The sequence below is a fragment of the Mchenga conophoros genome, linkage group LG15 (genome assembly GCF_057382185.1).
Source record: "Mchenga conophoros isolate Kocher_MC1m ecotype Shallow Benthic linkage group LG15, M_conophoros_male_GT1.1, whole genome shotgun sequence".
Classification (NCBI taxonomy): domain Eukaryota; kingdom Metazoa; phylum Chordata; class Actinopteri; order Cichliformes; family Cichlidae; genus Mchenga; species Mchenga conophoros.
Genome location: NC_140540.1, coordinates 12,919,242 through 12,943,857, shown reverse-complemented (window position 1 = coordinate 12,943,857; position 24,616 = coordinate 12,919,242). Strand labels below are relative to the sequence as shown.

Here is a 24,616-nt window from a genome sequence, read left to right as displayed (position 1 = left end):
TATCACAATTAGCAGCGCTAAACAGGCTGCACAGACAAGTCCACTCCATCTCGTATGGAGCCTCATCCAGTCCTCTCCGTTTTGTCTGACAAATCCCTCCATTGTTCCTCTGATGATGCTTTTCTTTCGTGGGAACCCTGGCTTGTCTTGTTGATTAGATCCCCTTTGTCTTCCTCCCCTGCAGTGGGCTAGTCTGGAGATTGTGAAACCTCACACTGTAGTGGTGGCTTAATGCCTTAGCATACTTTGTTTATTAGATGATGTTTCAGACATTTATTGGAATCAATATGAAGAAGTTTATTTAAGTCATTAGCTATAGAGTGGAAATAATCACTGTGAATAAATTTCAGCGATTATGTTGGTTGAGATTCATGTAAAAAAGCAAAAAAACGCACTACAATCATCTTAATTTTAATATTTTGTCCCAAAGGAGAAACCCATTCCACCACCACCAGCACCACCACCCAAAGGCTTCTATATATATGGAGATGTTGGTGAGCTTGGATACAGAAAAAGCTCCTATCATTATACAAACTAACATCTCTGTGGTTATCATAATAACTTTGGTTTGGTTTTCCCACCTTTTCAGGCACAGGGAAGACCATGCTTATGGATCTGTTTTACTCCCATGTGAAGAACAGTCGCAAAAAGCGAGTCCACTTCAACGGCTTCATGTTGGACATCCACAAAAGTTAGTAGCATCCTCCCATTCCTCGGCTCTAACAGCCCAATGTTTCCTTGCATGACTTTGTAGAAGTTTTCCGACTCCCCGTGCACCGGAGATCCTATATTTATCCCTCTATTTGTCCTGAAGCCGTCCTGCTAATTGTCTACCATTATGCACACAGGTGAAATTACTGCTTTATTCAGCACTGTCAGTGGGTTTGGGTTGCCGTCGCAGGTGTGCTTTAAGATGTGCCTGACGTTTGTGTGCTGCTTTAAAGGGATCCATCGGAGGAAACAAAGCCTGCCAAAACGGAGGTTAGGGAAAATGTTCACCTATGACCCCATATCACCGGTTGCCATGGAGATCAGCAGTGAGACCTGCCTCTTGTGTTTTGACGAGTTTCAGGTGAGCAACCATGTCACAGGCACTGTTGTAAAGCGGAACATTACACAATGAGAATTTTAAATACTGTTACGTGTTTTGATATTTGTAACTATTGCACTTATATACTGACTAAAGCTGCTCCCTTATTCGCGAACGAGCACCACAGCGGATGGCTCAGTATGTCTGATGTGGATATATTTTTGTCCTGGATGCCTCGCCAGTGATTTGTGCCTCCTCCTGGTGTCGAACTAGGGGTTTTCACACATTAATTGAAAGCCATGTGCTTTATATATTCACTGATAAATATAGTGCTAGTTAAATTTTCTATATTTTTGCCATGCTATTGTTTACATGTGCTATTAATATAAAACGGGGATACGTGTCTGTCAAGTCAGGCTGGATGTTTCATAAATAATATCTGCGTGCTTTTTCCTAGTTTTAAAAGAGGTCACAAAGAGAAAAGAAATAACTGGGAGTTTATGAAGTTTTCAAGTTTTATTCCCTAATATTTCACATTGTTTAGAGTGAATCTGACTAGTTGGCTTTTACCAAAGTGTTGCTTTATTGTACAACAACCCAACTCAATGCTGGGGTCAGCAGAAACTCACAAATCAGACATCTTAAAATCTTTAAAGAATAAAACAAAGCGATAAACTGCTGTTTATTTCCTGCAGTTGGCAGCAATTGGCAGCAATTGCTTCAAGGTTGACCTCTATTTCTGTCAAGATAAGGAACTAGAAAAAACTTGTTCAACGTTGCATTCTCTGTATTTTAAGTTCAGAGTTCTCCTGTGAACAACTGCGTGCTTCTAATCCAAATAAAAAACAGGACTGGGGACACCTAGTGGCCTCTTTTAAATATAGCACAATTGCAAAATGACTTCCAGTTGTATTTTCTCTCTTTAGTGTGTTTAGTTATAGTTTACTAGGACAGATAAAGGTACATTGTTTAATCTCACAATAGTTTGCTCTCAAACCATTACAGCCACACTGTACACAACTAAAGGACCCCCTTGAGTCATTAGTGATGCACAAAGTTCTCACCATTAGAGGTGAGAACCACTACTGAGGCTGTCTACTCTCTGTGAGATTGTTAGTCATTCACTGTAGTGAAGAAAAACACGTGTTTCTGCATTCATCAATAGCCAGCCAAACACATCTGTTAGCAGCACAATGTTGCTCCTTTTACTGATATCATTACAGTTAATGCCAGCAGGTCAGAGGTCACAGAAGGTGCAGTTGCTCCCTCTAATCACTCTCCGTGCATCTGCGTGGATCAAGAGCCGCTCCTTTCATCTGGCCGTCTTTCACATTTTAAACCGCGGCGCTGTTTGTGCATTCTCATTGATTTGTTTTGTTTGCTGTCGCCAGCTTTGCTGTTTTCGCTTGTCGACTGTTGCTACCGGTGAATGGCGGGGGAAACAAGTAGACATGTGCGCGTTGTTTGTGATGCATAAATAAGAGGTTGCGAGGTTGGGAGAGTTGGGGGTTTGGGGTGTGGGGGGTGCGAGGGGCTATACCAATCAGCATCCTCCACCACTCAGCCATGCAAATGAAGCTCTGGGTATCAGTCGCACTCTCCTGCTTCCTTAAGTGAGTGGAGCTAGAAAGCGACTGGCGGCGGCGGGTCAGATGGATCTTATCCTCTTAAATGCTAATGACATTTTTCCATTCTCTTCATTAGCGCCATGCCATTATCAGTAATTTGTAGCCCCCCCCCCCCCCCCCCCCCAGCTCTCCTCCCCTCCTTCCTTTTGCGACCCCTACCCGGCTCCTCTAATGAATACTCGCCATTGAGAGGTCCAAGATGGAAAGATGGGTAGAGAGTGAGAAAGAACGTGAAAGAGTGAGAAGAAAACGCTCAAGCATCATTGTCTCAGGGCCTCAGTCACTGTGTAGCCTCTGTGAAATTGCTCATAGGTTGTGTACATAAAGAGGTGTAACATCAAAAGAGGTTTAATTTGGCACCCGTGTGCCTCGCTGTAAACTGACAGCCGCTTGAGTAATTGGATGCTCATTTAAATATCGGCAATGGCTGACAGAGATTGCACCATTATTTTTTTGTGCTCCACAAGTGCTACATCAGTCCCCCTCCACCTTTCTCATCCTGTGGGTACCCATTCTCTTTCCCTCTTCCCCTAGTCATTCAGCAATCAATATTGCCCCTCATACTATGCCCGTGTGGAGGGCACATGAATAAACAAATCCATGTTGTATAAAAGGTCATTTTTAAATGATTCTTTTGAAATGAAAATAAAATCCTGTGGTCGCAGGAAATGGGGGCCCCTTCAGAGAGACACTGAGCCTTGGCTTTCTGTTGATTCTCATTACACGCACACACAGTCACACACACACGCTAATTTGATGCCCTTAGCCACCTCTCCTTAGCAAAATCAAGGCTTTAACACAAATGTTAATCAAGTATTGGCAAGGGCAGTGGGGCTAATATGCAAAAAGCAGAAGACTCTCCAGAGTCTGAAAGGAAGCATATGCTGTGGGTATGGCCATCAGAAGTGCCTGTTATATACAGGAAAGTAGGTAAGAGGGAATAAGAGGAGAGGGCGGGACAGATGCATGACTGCAAAGTCTTTCTTTTATTCAAGACATTTTCTTTTAGGGTTTTTAAACAAGAAAAGTACTTTAAGGGTCAAGAATTTGGCATTACAGTGAGGCGGTTTTCTCACAATGGATTTCTGTTTGTGCATTTTTACATCTTCTTGGGAGGAAACATTGTCATTTAACAGGATATAAATTACTGTTGACATGAGACCGACAACTTTAAGTTACCAGAGAGGTTGGAAATCCTTTGTGCCCAACTTTCATCGGTCGAGCATCACGTTAAATAAATGTCGCTTTGACAACCGCCAATCACAGGGTAACATTTCTCCCTTTTATAGGTGTTCAAAAGAACAACATAGGTTCGAGAGAGAGACGCAGACGAGAGAATAAGAACAAAAGTGAGAGCACTGGATTAGTAATAGAAAGGTCAGAGCTCTTCATTTAACAGCTAGCGACTCATAAACGTCCTTGCTTCAGTGTTGTCATCGACCTTTGTTCATTGTGGACTCAACAGCAGACAGTTGAATTGGATTTATGTATTGTCACACCGTATAGCCTTGTGTCTAGTACATACAACACACATGCACTTTAATATGCCTTTATGTGGACATGCTTTGATAGAAGCTTTGTCTGCCGTCATGACCCCAGTCCTGCCTCGCATTGCTTTGTTTTTATTATTCTTTCATTCCTCTTGTTTTTCGGCTTCGTTGATTAGCTCAGGTCTTTTTCTTCGCCTCAGCTACTCCACTCAACGGAAGGCCAGTTCTTGACCATTTGCAGTAAATTTAAGTGCCTGAGTGTGTGTTTGCATCCATGTGTATACACGTAAGTTTGGGTGGCAATGACCACACAAAAAGGACTGAATGAGCACACCTGAATGACACTGATCAACATGGAGTGATGATGGCATGTTGTGACCTCAAACACACTCGTGCACACACACAGGTGTGGCAAGAAAGGAATAATATGAGATGCTCCTCGACTTCTCTGGCTCTCTTCAATCAGGTGGCGGACATTGCCGACGCCATGATCCTGAAGCAGCTGTTTGAGACGCTGTTTAAAACTGGAGTGGTGGTGGTGGCTACCTCCAACAGACCCCCTGATGGTATGACCAGCAAACATTTTATGCACGTTTTAGCTATTCCTTATTAATTATATTGTTGTAGTCTGTAGCAATAATAATATATCTTGTGCATGTCTTCCCATTCTACTTCTTTTCTTAAAATTTTATTTAAAGCAATGAGTTAAAAACCAAGAGAGTCAGCTGTAATTTTAGCGTCTCAGCAGAAAACACTGTCAACACCAAGATAGATGGTTGCGACTACAAATTGTCAGTAATATAGATATTGAAGTGGGAGATAATAATGAAATCTCAAAATAGAAGAAATTTGATGTCTTTCATTGCAGCTTCCAAACATGTAGTTTCAAGCTTTGTCATCTTCATGAGTCTGAAAACTGTTAATTTGGGGAAATTTAGCTCCATTTATAATCTGACAGTGCCAGTGAAAAGCTAATATACACTCAACTGATATTTCATTAGGTAAACCACTCTAGCACTGGGTTGGACACCCTTTTCCTTTCAGGGCTGTTTTAATTCTTTGTGGCACAGATTCACCACGTTAACATGATTGCATCATGCAGTTGATGCAGATTTATCAGCTGCACATCTGTGATGCAACTCTATTGGTGCTCTATTGGACTGAGATCTGATGACTGTGGAGGCCATTTGAATACAATAACCTTAATTTATTGTCCAAGAAAACAGTTTGAGATGATCTGCGGTTTGTGATATGGCGCATTAACCTGCTGGAATCAGCCATGAGAAGATGATACACTGCGTTCATAAAGAGATGGACGTGATCAGCAACAAGATTCAGACAGGCTGTAGCAGTAAAGTTATGCTGAGCTGATACAAAGCTAATATCCCCCACACCATTACATCACCAGCAGCAGCCTAAACTATTGATAAAGCACCGGATGGAGCCATTTCATCTTGTTTACTATTGAAATGTTGCGGCAGAAATTGAGACTCAGACCAATTTTGGTGAGTCTGTGCAAATTCAAGCTTCAGTTTCCTGTATACCCTACCTACTTCAAGGTTTGATATGATGTACATTCAGAGTTGCCCTTCTGCATACCTTGGTTGTAACAACAGGTTTTGCTATTAGTTCTGCTCTTCTCTGATCTCCGACATTAACAAGACATTTTGAACTGCAGAAATGGTGCTCACTCTGTTTCACTCTGTGCAGGCAAACCATCAGAAAATCAGCAGTTCCTGAAATATTCACCATACGAAACTCAAAATCACTTTCCTTCCCCTTTCTGATGCATCTAATGTTTGAACTTCAGCAGGTCGATTAGACTCTATATGCCTCTATACGCCTGAGTTTCTTCCCTGTGATTGAATAATTAACAAATCTGCATTAACAAAAGGTTGAATAGGTGTACCTAAAGTTGCCAGTGAGGGTACTTACAACCATAGATTACTTTATTTTGACCACAGTTGTCTTCAAAATACTTTTCTCCTGCAAGAATTGAACCAGCTGCGTCCTGTTTACGGCAATTGACCAAAAAAACACCTCACCTCTCCCGCCTAGACATGACGCCATCTTTTAACAGGCTTTGATGTTGCATTTACTGCCCGCAGAGCAAGGATGGAGAAGGAATTAGCAAGTGATCAACGTGGAGATAAATGCATGATGTGCTATCTAAGGTCTTCATCGTCTTTGGGTACATGTAATGTCCATGTCTCAAAGCCTTGAGTGGGTACGGAGTGAATGGCAACAAGGTGGCTCTCATAGACAAAGATGCGCGTCTCTGATATTTACTAGCTATTAAGAACAAAGCCCCAAACCAGGGAAACTTGATAGAGAGGCTACTTGGTATTAATTACATGGTTAATGGAACTCTAAAAGCCATAGGAGACAACTAGACATGAAAGGCATGCATTTTCTGTGTTTATTGATGTGGAGATGCTAGTATCAAAAAGCCCTAGACATGCTTGGAGGGGGAATTCAGAGATAGGTTTGTGCTAGAACGTTCAGTGTTTTGTTGTTTGATGGGGGTTTAATGCAGCTGAAGAGGGATGGAGGGATAAATGGTGTCTTTTTTTTTTTTTTTTAGATTGGGGGGCATTATAGTTGATAGCATGCAGTTTACATTAGCCCATTTAATTCCACTGATCGCAAATGTTTTTAATTATTAGGCTCTATTGAATTATGTATTAATCCAGTTCCAGTAAAGTGTGCAGTGGCACATGTCTCCTCACTCATTAGCAGTGCTGCTCTGGCCTTGTAAATGGTAAATGGCCTGTATTTTTATAGCGCTTTACTAGTTCCTAAGGACCCCAAAGCACTTTACACATCCAGTCATCCACCCATTCACACACCGGTGATGGCAAGCTACATTGTAGCCACAGCCGCCCTGGGGCGCACTGACAGAGGCGAGGCTGCCGAACCCTCTGACCACCACCAGTAGGCAACGGGTGAAGTGTCTTGCCCAAGAACACAACGACTGAGACTGTCCAAGGTGGGGCTCGAACCGGCAACCTTCCAATTACAAGGCGAACTCCCAACTCTTGAGCCACGATCGCCTTGTCACCTGCCGACGCACTACTTTGTTTCCTGTTCTGTGTTGACTGGGCTGACACTGTTGAGTCTACATACGCTAGCTTAGCAGTAGCTTAACTCACTAGACTTCAGCAACTTGAAGTAACAGCAAATGCAACTCAGTGCCTCTTATTATGTTACACTTATAGTGTGTACAAAGCTAGCAATAGAACACCAGAAAAACAAATGATCTATTCCCATATACAAGTGTAAAGTATATGGGAATTTACTTTACACTTGACAAAGGGCATTAAATATGGAGCTTCAGGAGTGAAGGCGCGCATATGATGCTAGGAATAGGGTGAGATGGAGGCAGGGGATCCGCTATAGAGATCGAAAGAAGAAGAAGATTACAAAAATGGACTAATGGTTTTAGGTTCCATATTTTGAAGCCTCAGTGTTTGCATTTTGGCCGTAGTCATTTTAAGTTTCTGTTTGTTTGTTCGGGTCAGTGCTGAGAAACAGACTAACAAAGCACATCATAGAATTCAGGTCCCAAAGTCAAACAAACACTGCAGCGTGACTGAGAGTTCAAAACTGTCTAAATTCCTTCATCTTTAATAAAATGATCAGCTGCTCCTTTACCAGGTGTAACAACTAAGTTTAGCATCCAGGCATCCATGAAAACAGAATTTATTAAATTTAACAGAGTTAGAGGTTAGCAGGAAGTTAGCGCACTAGTTTTCACCTAAACATACATAGCATGTTCTGACTGAGAGATTTCTAAAAAATTTAAACGTACAGCTCTGCTATCTCTTCCAACATAAATGAAGACAGAAAACTAAACAGCAGTGACTTTTGTAGGGTTACTGAAGTTGGACTAGCTGGTATATAATGATGTGCTACTAATCCCTAGCAACACAGCTATGATAGCATACCATAAACACAGTGGCTGGAGGATGAACGCTAACTTTTTTCCACTTGATAAAAGTTAACGTGAGGATTCCCGATGGTTAGGGACAAATGCAATCGCATGGCAGGATGCTGTAAATGGACCAAACTTCAGTCAGGAGAACAACTGAGATAATCCATCCACAATACGAGGTTAGTCATTAATATGCTGCAACAACATGGGAATAGAGCAGCTGCCAGAGAATTCAACATTAATGAATCAATGATACAGAAGGGAAGGAAGCAAGAAGAATGAGTTGAGTAAAGTTTGACTTATCTGTCTGTTTTGTGTCACTTAATGCACCTTATAATCCGGTGCACCTTATGTATGAAAACAGACCCGTTCATCAACAGTACACCTCATAATCTGGTGCCTTATAGTCCAAAAAATATGGCATTTATTTTTTAAAAGTCAAGCCAAACTTTTAGAAGGGTTGTGTGAAAAATTAAGAACATCTGTACTGTTTCTACAGGAATTAGGGTAGGGTAACTAGCGGCCAGGTGCTACTAATCAAATGTAGTTGATTAACTGATCATCAGTGTGAGCATCTGCCAAAGTGAGCGTCTGCCAGAGTTTTGGCAGTTTGCTAGTATGGAGCATTCAGGTGTGTGTTAATACAGTGCAGAAAGAAAGATATCAGCAGTGATCTTAAAGAAGCAATTGCTGTTGCTGCCCTTTACTGTGGGAAGAATTATAAAGTCATTTCCAAACAATTTGAAGTTTATTATTCTACACTAAGGAAGATTCTTCAAACTGCGCATACCTCAGAAAAACTGCAAGCTCCATATCTCAGACTCTACAGGTTAGCATGTTAAATGTTGAAGTCCAGGAGAGTACAGTTAGAAAAAAACTGAACAAGTATGACTTGTTTGGAAGGGTTACCTGAAGAAAAGAGCATGGCAGCACAGCTTTTGTTTCCAGAGTTGCACAAACCACAAGACTTCTAGAAAAAGTCCTTTGGAGAGACTTGACCATAGTGGAAATGCTTGACCATATTGCACAGCACATTTTATGAAGTCCAAACACAACATACCAGCACAAACACCTCATAACAACTGTCAAGCACGGCAGGAGAAGGGTGTTTTGCAGCCACATGATCTGGGAACAGTCATGAACTCTTCTGTATACCAAAGTATTTTAGAGTCACATGTGAGAAATGTGTTTCCGTAACAAGAAATGATCTCAAGCACAGCAGCAAATCTAAAACAGATTGATTATTTTCTAATTTTCAGCCAATGTGTTTCAAAGGCCCAGTCGAAGTCCACATCTCAACCTGATTTAAATGCTGTGGTTGGACCTTAAGAGAGCTGTACATAAACAAATGCCCCCCCAAAACGTAACAATTACTAACACAATTACTGCAGTGAATGTTTAGTTTTTCACACACTGCTTCTGCATCGTGGGTTAGTTTTTGTTAAGTAAATAATGACATGTGTAATACATCACGAGTTTTATGTATTTACCTCATTTTAGGACATTCTACAAGGACTAGATTTGCACCAATAAAGGAAGAAAAATGTACGTCCCAAAACACTGAACTCTCTTTCATAAACCTTTGGCATATTCCAGTCTCACAGGGCACAGTCCATTACAGTATAGAAGTTATTAAGCAAAGGTTATTTTTGTGTCAGGTACTACTGTAGTAAGCTTAAGTCCAAACATCAACAACGGCCACTTGTTTGCATTTGCAGCTGGAGAGAGCTTGAGCCTCGCTGTGTGTGTGTCTTTGTCCCTGTTTGTGTGTGAATCCCTATCTGTTTTATCTGTCTATCAGGGATGCTACTTCAGATGTAATTTGTTCCAGCCGAGCTAATTGAAACCTCTATTCAGCGAGCTGCTGTGGACATTGTCCGTGCTGAAAAGGCGACAGTCCTTTCTCTGGCCACCATTGTTTGGGAATGTAATGAATTTTATGTTGCTGCCGCTGCCGGTAGAGAAATCCATTTTTCTCCCCTGGTCCCAGTCCTTTTGTCGTGCCTCCCCACCCATCCTTCAGTTCATCAATAGCCACTTTATCTGCCAATCTGTGGCGAGGGGATGACATTATTAGAAGGCTAAACAGCAGCTCTAATACAGGCCCTCCCTTCCTCTTTCAGATCTGTACAAAAACGGACTTCAGAGGGACACCTTCCTACCTTTCATCGATGTGCTGAAGGTAGAGACAAAGTCATCCCTCTCTCTTGTCTTTCTAATTTATTCAGTTGTTTATCTCGCGCGCGCACGCACACACACATACACGGACACACACTTGCATGTATGCCTCTGTGTCCGTCTTTTTGCAAGTTGCTCTTAGTGGTTTGATGTTTTCTGCTTCATGGATGCTTCACACAGTGTCACAAAGCTGTCTTTGATCATACCAGGGCACACTGAAAGACTCACAGAGAGAGAAAGGCAGAGAGAGATGGAAAAGAGTGTGAGTGGGTACAGGTAATGTGAATGGGAGAGTGGGAGATGGGTGGACTAGCTGTGACTGACCCAGGCTGCTTGCATTTCAAAAGTAGAGGGGGGTGGTGGGCGGGGGGTGGAGCGGAGAACAGGAGCGATGTGACGGTTAGCATTTCTAGCGAAAAATCTACTTTGCAATTTAAGCAGGTAGCACCATTATCCTGCCTGCATCCCAGATGATCATTGATGTGTTTGGAGTGATCGTGATCATAAATAATTGCATATTAATTTGTTGTCATGCATTTTGCAACAGAGGAGGGCAGCATTCTTGTGCCTTTTATTGGTATTTTGTCTGAATAGTAAAGGCAAGCGTTGACACTGCTGCAATTTTTTTGGGCAAGATAGCAAGTGAAAGTAAGCAGCTTAGCGTTATTAAGAATTTAAAACTGAGAACCCCTCCTCTGACACTAAACGTACCGGATAAACTCATAATTGAACAATATGAAGTCCTGTAAGTATGAGGCACCTGAGCTGTGCAACCTTCCAGTTTCATATAATCACATTGATGCAAACCACTTGCACTGCCATCGTTTCGTTATGTAGGACGGCCAATAATTAATAATAAGTTCTAATTTACCAAAACTAAGAGTTTCCTTAATGCCCCAGGTTGACCACGCTGACTTTATTAGGGATTCCCTATAGAATATCTTGTTATATATTATGACCTTTAGTTTGAAAGCAGACATTTTTTACACACACACAGTCACATAAGCAGTGCTCGGCTAAGGTCTGGCTCAGGCACACTCCTGGTATGAAGTAGTAGATAAATGCTCTCTTGTGAGTGCGCTGAAAATCGCCACTGCTACTTGAATTTTGTGGCTTTTTGAATGAAATTGTTGTTAAATTCTCATTATTATTCGGCATGCCTCATTTACTTTTAATAGGAACTTTTACACAGGATTATACATATACAATAGTAAACGCCTTATTATTGACTTTTGGTTTATTTTTGAAAACAAATGCATTCGTTTTTGTTCATACTATGATGGGGATTTTGTTAAAGAAATACAATACATGATATAGAACATAGTCACTCAGATTAATTTAGGCTTGGTTATTTATGAAATGACTTAACATGGCATTGCCTCTGAATATATTCAGGTATCACAGTATTTTTAACCCTAAAACTCCGATTTAGCTCTGATATAATAAATAATCTGTTGCATTACAAATGCTAAAGTGAATATGTGTGCAAAATACAGGCAATCTAACCTGACCAGAGTTATCAAACCACTGTAACATTAAACACACGCACATTTGAAGTCAAACCCACTAAAAGTTGCATAGAGTCTTGGACTCACCCTGCACCCCACCTGCTAACCCAGCAGCAGCAGCACCCTTGCCCTCTCTAATCCACCCTCATCAAGGTCCTGAATGCCTGCTGTCCCTCTCTGCCCCGTACTGGCTCCTCTCTTTCAGGATACCATGTTTTCCTTTGTGAGGCCATCTGGTTGGAGGGTTTGGGGGTGTTTTTTAGGTGGGGTGCTATGGATTCTCTATAGTGATCTGTCCTGTAAAGTTAAAGCTTGCTAACTAGCTGACCCTTAATAGATTGAATGAATGCTCGCAGGGAGCAGCCGCTGACTCGGCGCAGATCGCCTCCGCATGTGCATGCCAGCGTGTGTTTCTATGGTGAGTGCAGGAGAGAAAAGAGGGTGTTAACATACAAAAATAGCCTCTGACCTCCTCCCCTCATCACCTGAGCCGGAGTGGTAAGGGTTAATCCGCCACTTTTGTCCGCCTCGGATGATGTCTTTATCTAACTGTTGACTTCTGATTAGTTGGGTCACCTTTCCTTCTGCAGCTCCCGATCTTCCACAATCATCCAGTTTTATATTTAAAAAATGATTTAATGACTTGCAACGCACGGGCTACATACAACTTCATTTAATCCAGAAGACGCTGTTTATTTTTTTATTGTTCATCATTTAGTTTGTTTGCTATTTTTCATCCACACAGTCGTTTGTAATCTCTCGTCCTTTGTAGCATCTCTGTAGACTCCATTTATGAGTCTATTCAGTTGTTCCGGCGTCTTTTTCTTTGCAGCCGCTGCAAAGCTCGTAGTTTCGTGAAATACAGGGTTTGGGTTTTTTTTCTTTCTTTTTTTTAATGGATGCTGCCAGTATTGTAACGAAGACACTCTTTCTCTCTCTGGCAAACTGTCCTCGCTCTCCACTCCACTTTTCATTGCCCATCCTCTCTCTCCACCCCTCTATCCCCACTCTTTATTCTATCACTATCCTGTTCTGCTCGCTGGCTTTACTCACCCAAGGTCAGGTCTCTGTATTTTGGTAGCAGAATAGTGACTTTATTTTCCCTCCACTTGTTCGATTGCAGTTGCGCACAAAGCTGCCGAGGGGAGAAAAACATGACAACAACCCTGAGGCAACTTTGAGTATCTCTGAGTTTCTATCTGTTTTTAACCCTTCTTTTGATCCACTTTTCATCTCTTTTTTTTGTGTCACTGTCAATACTGGCTCTGTGCTGAGCAGTTGGTGATGAGAAAAAATGAAATATATAAATCAAAACAGAATGACAAAGAGAGAAAGGGAAAAACTGAAGAATGAGAGGGACGTGGTCCTCCACTGAAGACCTTGGTAAGAAGGACCGTGTGTGAAGAGCTGGAAGAGTTCAAATCAAATAGATTTTGATATTTGATGACAGTCATTGTCTTTTAAAATATTTAATGGCAGCATGCTTCGAGGGCAAAGCTCACTTCTTTCATATCAGTGTCTCTCGCTGTCTGTTCTGAAACCTGAACAAGGGGTGATAGGACAAATCGATTTCTTTTAAGCACAAAGAATCAGACCAGGATCCTAATTGTTACCTAAATTTTAATTATGGCAGTTACCTTGGTTCCGTTTGGGCAAATGATGTTTTCCTGTTTTCTATCAGAGTGTTCAGATGTCAGATGTGTAATAGTAAGCGTGTACAAATATAGAAATGTCTCTTAATTCGACTTTCATGGGGTGCGGTTTTGCCTTTGCTAGTCACAGTACAGACAACCAGGAAATCAGGGAAAACAGTAGAAGTCAAGCCACCCCGGAAGTGACATAAAGTCAAGCTCCTCTCCCAGTAGATCAGCTGATCTCAGTGGGAGCCCACATCATCTGGCAAACTGACTAAACTGACTAAAGTCACATGTGCAAACCATGTTCACCCTACCTATCTGAATCACTGTGACATCTTTATTCACTGATGCCTGCTCTGTCGTCTTCTTGCTGCTTTCAAAACCCACAGGAGGAGGTCCCAGAACAGAACTGTACCACCAAATATAAGTGACCACACATGGAAATAACAATTTTTGGCTACAGTGATCCTAACAGAAATTCTATTCTGAGACTAACTTTATGTATATTACTGACATCAATACCCTTTTGAATGTCAGATTTGAATTATTTGCATCCATTTTAATACACCAGATAATTAGTTATTCACTAATCAGTATCTTTATAGGCAGCAGACTAAGACAGAACACAATCTAACTCGAGACCGAGGTGCTGGGGAGAATTAACTTATATGTAAAAAAATTTTTTTACAAAGTCAGCGGTACAAAATCTCAGATGGATGGGGGTAGTACGGACAGGTTTTCACAGTGCACAGAACACGAAAGATGAAGTCTCTTATTTAATTTTGCTGATTCCTTTTTAATTGTGCACATAAAGTCCTGCAGGTTTAAAAGACTGCAATGCTACATTGTTGAAGTCTTCTTGTAAAGGTCTTGCAGGTTTATACTATACAAGATGATCAGAGAGCAATCTTTGTAATAAACTGTGTGGAGCCCATGTTTTGCTCGCGTCTGTCACGATCAACAAATGGAGCCTCTGTTGGCCAGGTGCAGGTAGCACACACTGCCCGAGTTACCGTTTTGGTTCAGTCCTGGGCCAACGAAACTCGATGGGTTGAGAGCGGGGGGTCCGGTGGGGTCCTGGATCACAAAAGATGGGGCCTCCAACTCAAACGATGTTTCCCCAAGAGGAGCAGCCGAGGCAGGAGGAGGTTGTGAGAACGACCCTGCAGAACAATCCATCGCCGGCCCAAGGCAGTCACACTTTAAGGGAATAGATCATTAGGTGTAATTAGGGTGTTCACATTGTCACGTACCCCCCCAGACGGCCCAAGAATGAATAAAATCACCAGATACACCCCCAGCCGGCTCGCATGCGTGCACGCACACACACTAACTAAGCAGCTCCCCAGTTAGTGAAAACACTTTGATGTCAGAAGAGTCGTCCAGAACTTGCCAGCATAAAGGCACTGTTTTAAGCTCTCCCCCCCCCCTCCCCCCCCCCCCCCCCCCCCCGCCACACACACACACACACACATCTCTCTCCCTCTCTCTCGACCCCTCTGTCCCTGCCACCTCCCACTTTTTTTTTTTTTCCTGTCCCTCCACACAAGGCTGTAAGACACACACGGATGAATGAACGACAACCTTTCCCCTCCTCCCCTCACCCCCCTCCAACCCCCGTCTCTTTTTCAGCCTTCCCACCCTGCATTTCTTTGAGGCCTGGTCAATTCTCCAGGCCAAACAAAAAAAAAAAAAAAGCATCAAATGTTTTCTGCTGCTGGGTAATGAGGGAGTGGACCTCATCAGGGCCCAATAGTCAGCTATCCTTGGCTTTTGTTGCAGCTCAATGGCACCGCGCTCTTTGAAAAACTCAAAAGCAACTTTTTGAGGAGTAAAGGATAGAGAAAGATATGTCATGGAGGGAGCGGGCACAGAGGGGAGTGGAGGGAGCAGGGGGGTAAAAAAAAAAAAAAAGCCACTCTGTTTTTATGCTAAACGGCTGTCCAGTGAGAGCAGTGGACAGCTTGGACAATGACATGATTGGAGCTACATGTGTTTGGATGACTTTCTTCCAAAGAGTCTCTGATTCTCATGTCTGTCATCTCTCTCTCTTGTGTCTGAGCCGGTGAATGCATCTGTGCGAGCAGGGGAACTCTTAATTTGCTGCTTTTCTTTGAATCAGCGAAACGTTTGCCAGGTTTTTACACCACTAGTTTAAAAAGCTAATATTGTTGCCTGATGGTAATAAACCTTAGGGCTGCACTTCTTTTCTTTTTATGGTTTAATCTGTCATGTGTCTTAATAATGATTAAAATAACAAAAACTGCAGATTGGAGTTTCCTTTAAGTTAATTAACAAGACAAAATCTAAAGAGGTGATTATTTAGAAAATAGAAAATACTACAAAATTCCATTAGAAAAACTTCAAAGTATTGCAAATGGATAAATTAATCAAATTGTGAGCCTTTAAAATTACTAAATAAAAAAAAATCTAAAGACTGCACACTTGTGACCAACAAATTTGTTACAACCTAAATATTTTCTCAACTTGCAGCACGAGCGCATTTTTATCATTTTTCCTTAAAATAAATGATCACCTCTTCTATCCGTCCACCTGACGAAAGAAAAAAAAAGCTGTTACTCCACTATTTGTACATCGCCATTCGCCGATTAAACTGAAGGGACTGTTTAAGACGAGATTTAAAAGTTGCAAAGTAGACTGACTACATTTGCGAGAGGAGGTTGTCGGTGGCGGCGTCGGGGTGCGGGGAGGCTGCAAAACCACAATGTGTAGGCGGATAAAAATCTTAGAGGAGTGAGAACTTGACAATCCCCTCAAGATGGATAATCAAGTAATGACCCGCGAGGCCTCAGCCTCATCTGATTATAAATAACCAATGGAATCATCATCACTGATTGTGTTTCCATTCCTCCTTCTTTTCCCCTCTCGTATTTGCACCTCGCTCCTCCGTCAAGGAACGCAACAACCGCCTTTACCGTTGGTACGTTAGAGACGAGGTTCATAAAGGGAGGGAGTTGAAGATGGCAGGAGAAAAGACAAACTGAGATACTAATGATGTGGCGGCAATAGTGACAAGTTTTTTTTTTCCTACTTTTTTTTTTCTTTTCTGGAGGGACTATTTACCCGTTGGTGGGGTCACAGTAGGTTGATGAAATGACACCTCCCTTTTGTGCGTGGGGGAGGGCGAGTTTGTCAGGTTGTTATTAAGCCTGATTCAGCCAATTGGCTCAGAGTGGGAACCCCGTTTGTGTGAGCGGACACGGAGATAAAAAGTTGACAGCAGAGAAGAATAGAGTATTTCCGTCCCCTTGCTTTGTGATGATTACTAATTATCCTGCAGCTTAAGGAGGCCAGTGGCAGAAATTCACTGATTTCATAATTTACTGGAGCTGTCGCTGAATACTCAGTCAGCCGATGATGGCTTGGATGGGATGATATGCAGTTCCTCTCTTTTCTTTGATAGAATAGTGGAGATGATGATTATAGTTTGTGCTGTACTCCCTGACATGAATCTTGTTGACGTTTTACTCTATGTGGAAAAGTTTGAACCCTGCATCGCAGGTTCACCCCTGCTGTAACGCACTTGAATAGCTGCAGAACAATGGATCGGCTCGGCAAACCGAGAACAGCTGACACAAAATCCCAAAGCTGCCTTCTGCGATGCCTTGTTATTTAATTTAATACTTTTTAGGGTTGTTCTGTATCCATTTTAGTGTGAAAGAAGTGAAGACACAAAGCTCTGATTGTCCATTTTACAGGGTTGCCATATTAACAATGCATCATCAAGACAAATCAAGCTGTCACAATGATTTAAACCTGAAGAAGTGCAATATGTTTTAGCATTTCTATCAGAAATCACCAATATGAAAATCAGAGCTAAGCGAAAAATGTACAAAGTTCTGATATTTCTTTAATTTTCCTTATCTTTTTATCAAATAAAAGGACAAGAATAATCGATTAGGTGTGTTAGATGAAGCCTGACACGTCTTAGACTGTCAGTGTTGTCCAGAAAGATTCAAATCTCCTTGTGACAAACATGGAAACTGTATTTAATTTTGTCGTCAGTCACACAGGAGGTCCTGCTGCTGTAAATGCTCACGGGCTCAATGAAGCTGATGCTAAAAGTTGTCTCTAAATTAGTCATTTACATAAAATTATGGGGCAAAAAGAGCACAAATAACAATGTGTGTGTGTGTGTGTGTGTGTGTGTGTGTGTGTGTGTGTGTGTGTGTGTGTGTGTGTGTGTGTGTGTGTATATAAACAGGAATACTGCCACACCGTCTGCTTAGACACAGGGATTGACTACAGGAAGCTTGGCGAGGCTGCAGCAGGGAAACTTTACTACCTGTAAGACACACAAACACGCACACACAAGCACACTACCTCTCTGCTTCCCTCTTTATAGTCCTCCTCAGCCCAGAGTTTGTGCGGAGGCTGGGTTGAGTTGACATTAACCTGCATTAAACACACACACACGCACACAAACACAGGAAATGCTTGTGCACATCATGTAGTTTGGGCAGAAAGAAAAGGCAAACAGATGAATAAATGAGGGAGACGCAGGCTGGGAGGTTTATAAAGACCTGCATTACCTTGAGAGATCCATGAAAAGAATAAAAAGAGGAATCAATAGAATATGAGAAAAGGGCAGAGCTTTAAAAGCTAGTTTTCTATTTTCCTTGTTACATATGCGCTGTTAGGAACTCGCGCACGCAGGCAAACAAGTGCTTTCGTCTTTTCACTGTATGTAAATAGAGTACATCACACCCTTTTACCTGGAGTTAAAACACAAGCACACGCAGACACGAACACACACACTTCACAATCTCATTTCGACGTGTATTCACAGGCTAATGCTTGTGTTTAGAGCCTAACATCCTGTTTTTTACCGATGGAGTGAAAAGCTAAGTACCCCTCTCCCCTGCTCTCCTTGCTGCCACCGTTTGATGTGGCCACTTCAGCATTATTAATTTCATATCCTATTATTTCCTTTCTGTTTCGTTGCCTGTGTGTGCGCGCGCTGGTGCATGTGTGTTGTGCAGCACAGGGGAGCCTGGTGCAGAGGCCTTCTTGGATGCACTGTTTGAAGAGCTCTCATTAAGACAAAAGAGTGGTAAGGGCATTTAAGGAAGACAATGCATTTTAGAAAAATTGATTATGTTTTACTTTTTTTCTGTGACACAAGGACACGTCAAAATTACACATTTTGTAATATTTATATATATGAAAGATAAAAGAAAATACCAAAATCAACAGTGTTGATAACAATTAGACAAATCATCAATTTCTACCTTAATTTGTCTCACATTTATCCTTTCTTAGTATTTAAGGCTCAAAAATAGATTTTAATTTTTTATTTTATTGTTGTTGTCTTTTTAAATTCCCGAAACAGCTGGGGATTTTGAAGACCATGACTTTTCAATCATACAGGATTATCTAGTGTATCTGCTGAAGGTTTTTTTAAATGCTAATTTTCATGTCACCCAAGCCCACGAGACGGCTCACTCACCTACTTTAAATAGTTCTGTTACAACAATAGAAGTCTGTGGCACAGAGAAATAACATTTATCAGGGTTAAACTACATAGATAATACAATTGTACTTTTTTTGGGCTATTTGTGATGCTTTACATGTCATTTTTTTATATGTTATAATTCAACAGGAAAAAACAAAAGCTGCACAATTCTAAATTAAAAACAAACTCTAGACTTGAACTTAGATTTTCAAAATTACTGGGCCTTAAAGGGTTTTTTTTTTTGTAACACTGTGAAATTTTAGGATTTAATTGTATAGTAAATAGTTTTTTAGTAGTAAACAGTATTTTTCATTATGTTTTCTTTTATTTTGTCTTATATTAGAGGTTAAAAGATCAAAAATCGTGAGTGTGTAGTAAAGCAAATTTCATAAATATACTACCTTTTAACCTAACTACATGTATATACTGTAGCCATTGTACATTGTGTGTGTGTTTCCATAGCTACAGGTCCCCGGGTGCTCTCAGTGCTGGGTAGAGATGTGACTCTAGAAAAGACCTGCGGAACCGTTGCTGACTGTACTTTTGATGAGCTGTGCGGCAGAGTGAGCATTGTTACGATTAATTTGTCATTATTGTGCAACAAAACAGGCTGATACATAACGACACTTAACATCTTTTGGCCACATAAAACTTAGAGTAAAACAAGGAGTGTTTTAAGGTAAGCTTTTCTTGGTTTTTAGCTTTAACACCACAGTTACTCGCTATACAGATAGAGAGCAAATTAGAACTGCTTGATGGCATTTAAAACAGCCTGTGACCTCTAACCAAAGTCAAACCACATCCTTTTTCTTGTTCTTTTTTTTTTCTACTGAGACACACAAAATCCACTCATTACTAATCAAAACTGCTCAAATTCGAAGCACTTCTCTTGTCCCTGTATTACCTCTATGCTCTGTTTATTGTCCGGGCCTTTGAACTGGATGAGGTATTTTCTGCTCAATGTCAAAAAGAAAGTCTATTGACATTTTTATGATTAGTTGTGCCCACTGCACCTGAAAAAGGAAGTGTGTAGCGTGTGCAAAGTCTCAACCCTGATGGACAGCGGTGAGTTTTAGAAGGCATGTGAGCTTCAAGGCTTCCTCTGGCATATGTTGGCGAGTCCTCATTAATTTTAAGAGCAATCAGCCTGAATGGCAAAGAACCAAGGACGAGGACAAAAATTACAACAGCTAGAACCTTTTTGCACAAGGTGCCCTCACTTCACAGTTGTCATTTTTTCAGGCCATGTGTGCAGAGTGCAGAAATTCACAGTGCCTGTACCCATTTATGGAGCAGATGTGCACATGTGCAAAGCTGAAATCTTTGATGTGTTCTTTTGTGGTGTGCTGTCTGTTTGAAGCTCGGGTCTGACTTTGTTTCAGTATCTCACATGCTCTGTCGTTCTCCAGGCTTTGGGTGCCAGCGATTACCTGGAGATGGCGCGGCTCTTCGACACAGTATTGATCCGCCGCGTTCCCGTGCTGACGCTGTCGATGAAGGATCAGGCCAGACGCTTTACCACCCTCATAGACAACTTCTATGACAAAAAGGTGAAAACAAAAAAAAAAGAATGAAAGGCATGGATTCTATTACACTCATGTGTTACCGAAGGATTTCTAATGCAGCTTTTCTGCCTTTATTTACAACTTTTAGAAATCTTCCTACATTACATCCATAAAAGTGTTGGATGTGTTCGACATCTCAGTTCAAAACCAAGAGTGTGTAATATAAAATACTCGACTCTTGGCTTCCAACAAGATATATATACACTAAAAAAAGTTTGGACACACCTTCTCATTTAATGTTTTTTCTTATTTTCATGACTATTTACATTGTAGATTCTCACTGAAGGCATGAAACCTATGAATTACCACATATAGAATTATGTAGTAAACAAAAAAAGTCTGAAATAACTCAGAACATGTTTTATATTTTAGATTCTTCAAAACAGCCACCCTTTGCTTTGATTACAACTTTGCACACTCTTGGCATTTTCTCGATGAGCTTCATGAGGTAGTCACCTGAAATGGTTTTCCAACAGTCCAGAGCTCCACTCCATCATTCTCCTTCTTGGTCAAATAGCCCTTACACAGCCCGGAGGTGTACTGATTTCCACTGGTCTAATTTCCATTCCTTGTGTTTCTTGGTCCAAACAAATCTCTTCTCCTGATTGCTTTTCCTTAGTAGTGTCTTCTTGGCAGCTATTTGACCATAAAGGCCTGATGCGCACAGTCTCCTCTGAACAGTTGATGTAGAGATGTGTTTGCTACTGGAACTCTGTGTGCCATTTATCTGGGCTCTAATCAGAGGTGCTGCTAACTTGCGATTTCTGAGGCTGGTGACTCAAATAAATTCATCCTCAGAAATTGGCTCACATCCTCATGTGAGCCAATTTCATCGTAGTGCTTGATGGTTTGTGCGACTGCACTTGGGGGCACGTTCAGAGTTTTAGCAATTTTTTGGATAGACTTACCTTCAATTCTTAAAGTAATGATGGACTGTCATTTCTCTTTATTTAGCTGATTGGTTCTTGCCATAATATGAATTCTAACGGTTGTCAAATAGGGTTGTCAGCTGTGTACCAACCTGACTTCTGCACAACAAAACTGATGGTCCAAACCCCATTAAGAAGGCATGAAATTCCACAAATGAACCCTGATAAGGTACAACTGTGAAGTGAAAACCATTTCAGGTGACTACATCATGAAGCTCACTGAGAGAAGACCAAGGGTTTGTAGCGCTGTCAACAAATAAAGGGTGGCTACTCTGAGGAATCTAAAATATAAAACATATTTAGTTTATAGTTATTTATCTTTTTTTCTTTGCTACATAATTCCATATATCTTGTTTCATGTATTTGACATCTTCAGTATGTATCTACAATTTACAAAGTAGTAAAAATTAAGTAAAACCATTAAATGAGAAGGAGGAGGAGCATTAGAGCTTCCACAGAGTTTTCTCCACCTGGGTGCACCTACATCTCTAGGCAGCTGTGTTGTTGACATGCTGCTAAAGGCCATCATACTCCACCTTTGACAGTGGTCCAGCCTGACTCTCTGAAGCTTTGGATGTTTAATCGTGGTACGATTATGAGCATCCTGAACACTGAAAGGCAGCCTTGGCAGAATCTGTCCAGAGCTCTGGATAAATATGAATATGTTGTGGTGATCTTTGGTGATATATGAATGCTACTGAAGCCGTATATCAAGGGCAACCCTACTGCCCCAATCCTTTCCTGGAGAAAGGGGTCTTGGGATGCCTTGTGATGTCATGTTGCTACGTCACTCTCCCGGCTTGATAAATTGAATGAGGTGTCAACCATGGAGCTAGTCATGCCTCCATGTATATGCTCCCTTGGGTCACTGCAGTCTTGCGCCCTGACAGGTTGTGTTGGATGTTAGCATTGGTGCTGCTCTATGGAGGTTTCATGTTTAGCCTGTTGCCCTGTGATGAAAGGTGAGTCTTGCTTGTGACATTTTCCACAGTGGGTTTCCATGTCATCCAGTTTCCATGTGAACCATCAGACGTGCTTTGTATTATTCCTAATCATCCACAAACATCTCTTTTCACTCTCTTTGTTGGCCTTGGATCAGAAATTTGGAACTCCTTCGTAGCTGAACAGAATTTGCATTACACTCTCCTGACAGTCTTGCTAATGGACATACACATCCAAGTACCTGTCACTTTTATCCTGTTCAGGCAGACTTCTGTAAGCCACAGTCAGTGGGCTCTCTTGCTTCAGGCCGATTCTTGCCTTTCTTTTGCTCGCAGTCCAGGGCAATGAATGGAATCAGCAGCTGGAGTCCTACCCAGACACACAGAGAAGCGTGTTGGTTTTTTTTTTTTTTTTTTATGTAAGAGTCTTCTTTGTTTGCTGGCTACAGGTAGGAAATTTTTACTTTACCAGCTTTTGGTGCCACATCATCTTTTGGTACAGTGAAAGTGATTAAAGCCCAGCTAATGACCTGGTAATGGAAATATATACACCAATACAGGTACCTGTGATAGGCCAACATCATCATTAGGATTATTATGGGCAATAAATATATCAGTCAGGCTCCAGTAGGGCTACTATCACACTCACACGGTTTTTCATTTGTTTGATTGGGGTTTTTTTGCAAAATACTCTATTCAGCACTGAAAAAAGTATTTACTACAAGGGCTAAACCCCTCAACACTGTGCCAGCCTCATAACAGGTAACTTAATACTCACTGATTTGTTACCTTTTAACCCCATATTATATTCGATTTAATTTTAGTTATGTAGCACCAAGTCACAACAACAATCACCTAAAGGCGCTTTAAATTGTAAGGTAAAGACCCTACAGTGACACAGAGAAAACCCCAACAAAGAGTCGACCCCCTGTGAGCAAGCACTTTGTGACAGTGGGAAGGAAAAACTCTTAACAGGAAGAAACCTTGGGATTGTGAATGAGAGCACTTTTATCACATCAATGAGACAATAACACGTCCCACAATAACATTTAAATCCAATAATTCAAGACAGGGAATGAATGTGTGAGTAAGCTACCAGTAAACAGACACTCAGCCCTTAATGTTATAGACAGTAACTCCCACATCGCTCTTTCTTGCCCCCTTGTCCAAGGTGAGGGTGGTGCTGCTGGCAGACGCTCCTTTGGACCGGCTCTTTGTCCACACTGGAGGAGATGATGAGAGGGACCGACAGCTCCTGGATGACCTAGGCCTCAGTGAGGTAAGGTCACATCTCTGTTATTTATCCCGTTGAATCGGATATCACTATTATTTTCTTTTTTTCGTTTAATAACAAACTTGCTTGTTGCTGCTATTGAAGTTGTGTCCTCAATTTCTCTGTTTTAGGGAAGAATTCACTAAGATCTAGATCCTTTTTACAGAAATGCAGTATTCACTTTCACGTATTTACACACAGATGTACAGGCTGGAGATTAAATCGATGACTCTATGCTCATTAGCCCGATGATTTAATCTTTCTCCCCTGCTGCATAAACATTTCTCTTTTGAGTATACAAGTTGCCAACTCTGGTGTCGATTCGTCTATTCAGGAGGCAGCAGAGCGACTTACCCTCTTCACAGCCGAGGAAGAGATCTTTGCCTTCCAGAGGACAATCTCTAGACTGATGGAGATGCAGACGGAGGCATACTGGCTGGAGGGAGACCGCAATCGCAGAAAGACCCACAGTGAAACTTAGCGCCTGTTCCTAACTGTCATGATAATTATCTACCTCGGCACAGCACAGAGCCTCTAAGCACTAACACTGCATAGGAGATGTATTCAGTTAAGCAGAAGTAGAAAAGACCAAGTCTGCTTTGGGAAACCAAAATCATCTTTTTCTTCTTCAGAGAAATCAATATTTAACAAGGCAAAACAAAGCATAGTACCTGTGTGTGTGTTGTACTTTTTTTCTGCCTGGTCCTTTTTTGTGACATGCACTATCTCCCCATTGAAAACGATTTGTTTTAAATAATATGAAAACCTCTCTAACATGAGTAAACCACAGGCAAACGGGCGCTCACTTTAGAGAGGAGGGAAGTGTGTTTCACTGCAGTTGGTTACTGCCCTCTAGTGGGTGGATGTGAAAAGGGCAAGGTGTTTTCAAGCTGTCCATTTGAGCACTGATGTTGATTTAGGATATGCTTGCTATTATTCAATATACTTAATGTATTTTATTTTAAGGAACTTCTGCCATTTTTGTAAGCTTTCTATGAAATCGGAGAGAAAATAAAGTTGACTTTGT

General features: G+C 41.4%; 1 protein-coding gene across 2 annotated transcripts in view; it reads left to right on the top strand.

Annotated features, from left to right (window-relative positions):
- The window catches only part of afg1lb (AFG1 like ATPase b), a 30,322-nt gene extending 5,706 nt beyond the window's left edge, over positions 1-24,616 (top strand). The window contains exons 3-13 of one of the 2 annotated variants that reach the window (XM_085245764.1): positions 431-494; positions 590-691; positions 945-1,072; positions 4,615-4,714; positions 10,206-10,264; positions 17,631-17,713; positions 18,409-18,479; positions 19,344-19,444; positions 20,291-20,431; positions 23,488-23,595; positions 23,924-24,616. In XM_085245764.1, coding sequence (XP_085101890.1) covers positions 431-494; positions 590-691; positions 945-1,072; positions 4,615-4,714; positions 10,206-10,264; positions 17,631-17,713; positions 18,409-18,479; positions 19,344-19,444; positions 20,291-20,431; positions 23,488-23,595; positions 23,924-24,070 — 1,104 coding nt within the window. In that variant the 3' untranslated portion in view covers positions 24,071-24,616. The remainder of the gene's footprint in view (positions 1-430; positions 495-589; positions 692-944; positions 1,073-4,614; positions 4,715-10,205; positions 10,265-17,630; positions 17,714-18,408; positions 18,480-19,343; positions 19,445-20,290; positions 20,432-23,487; positions 23,596-23,923) is intronic. The other variant, XM_085245765.1, reaches the window with a different exon arrangement.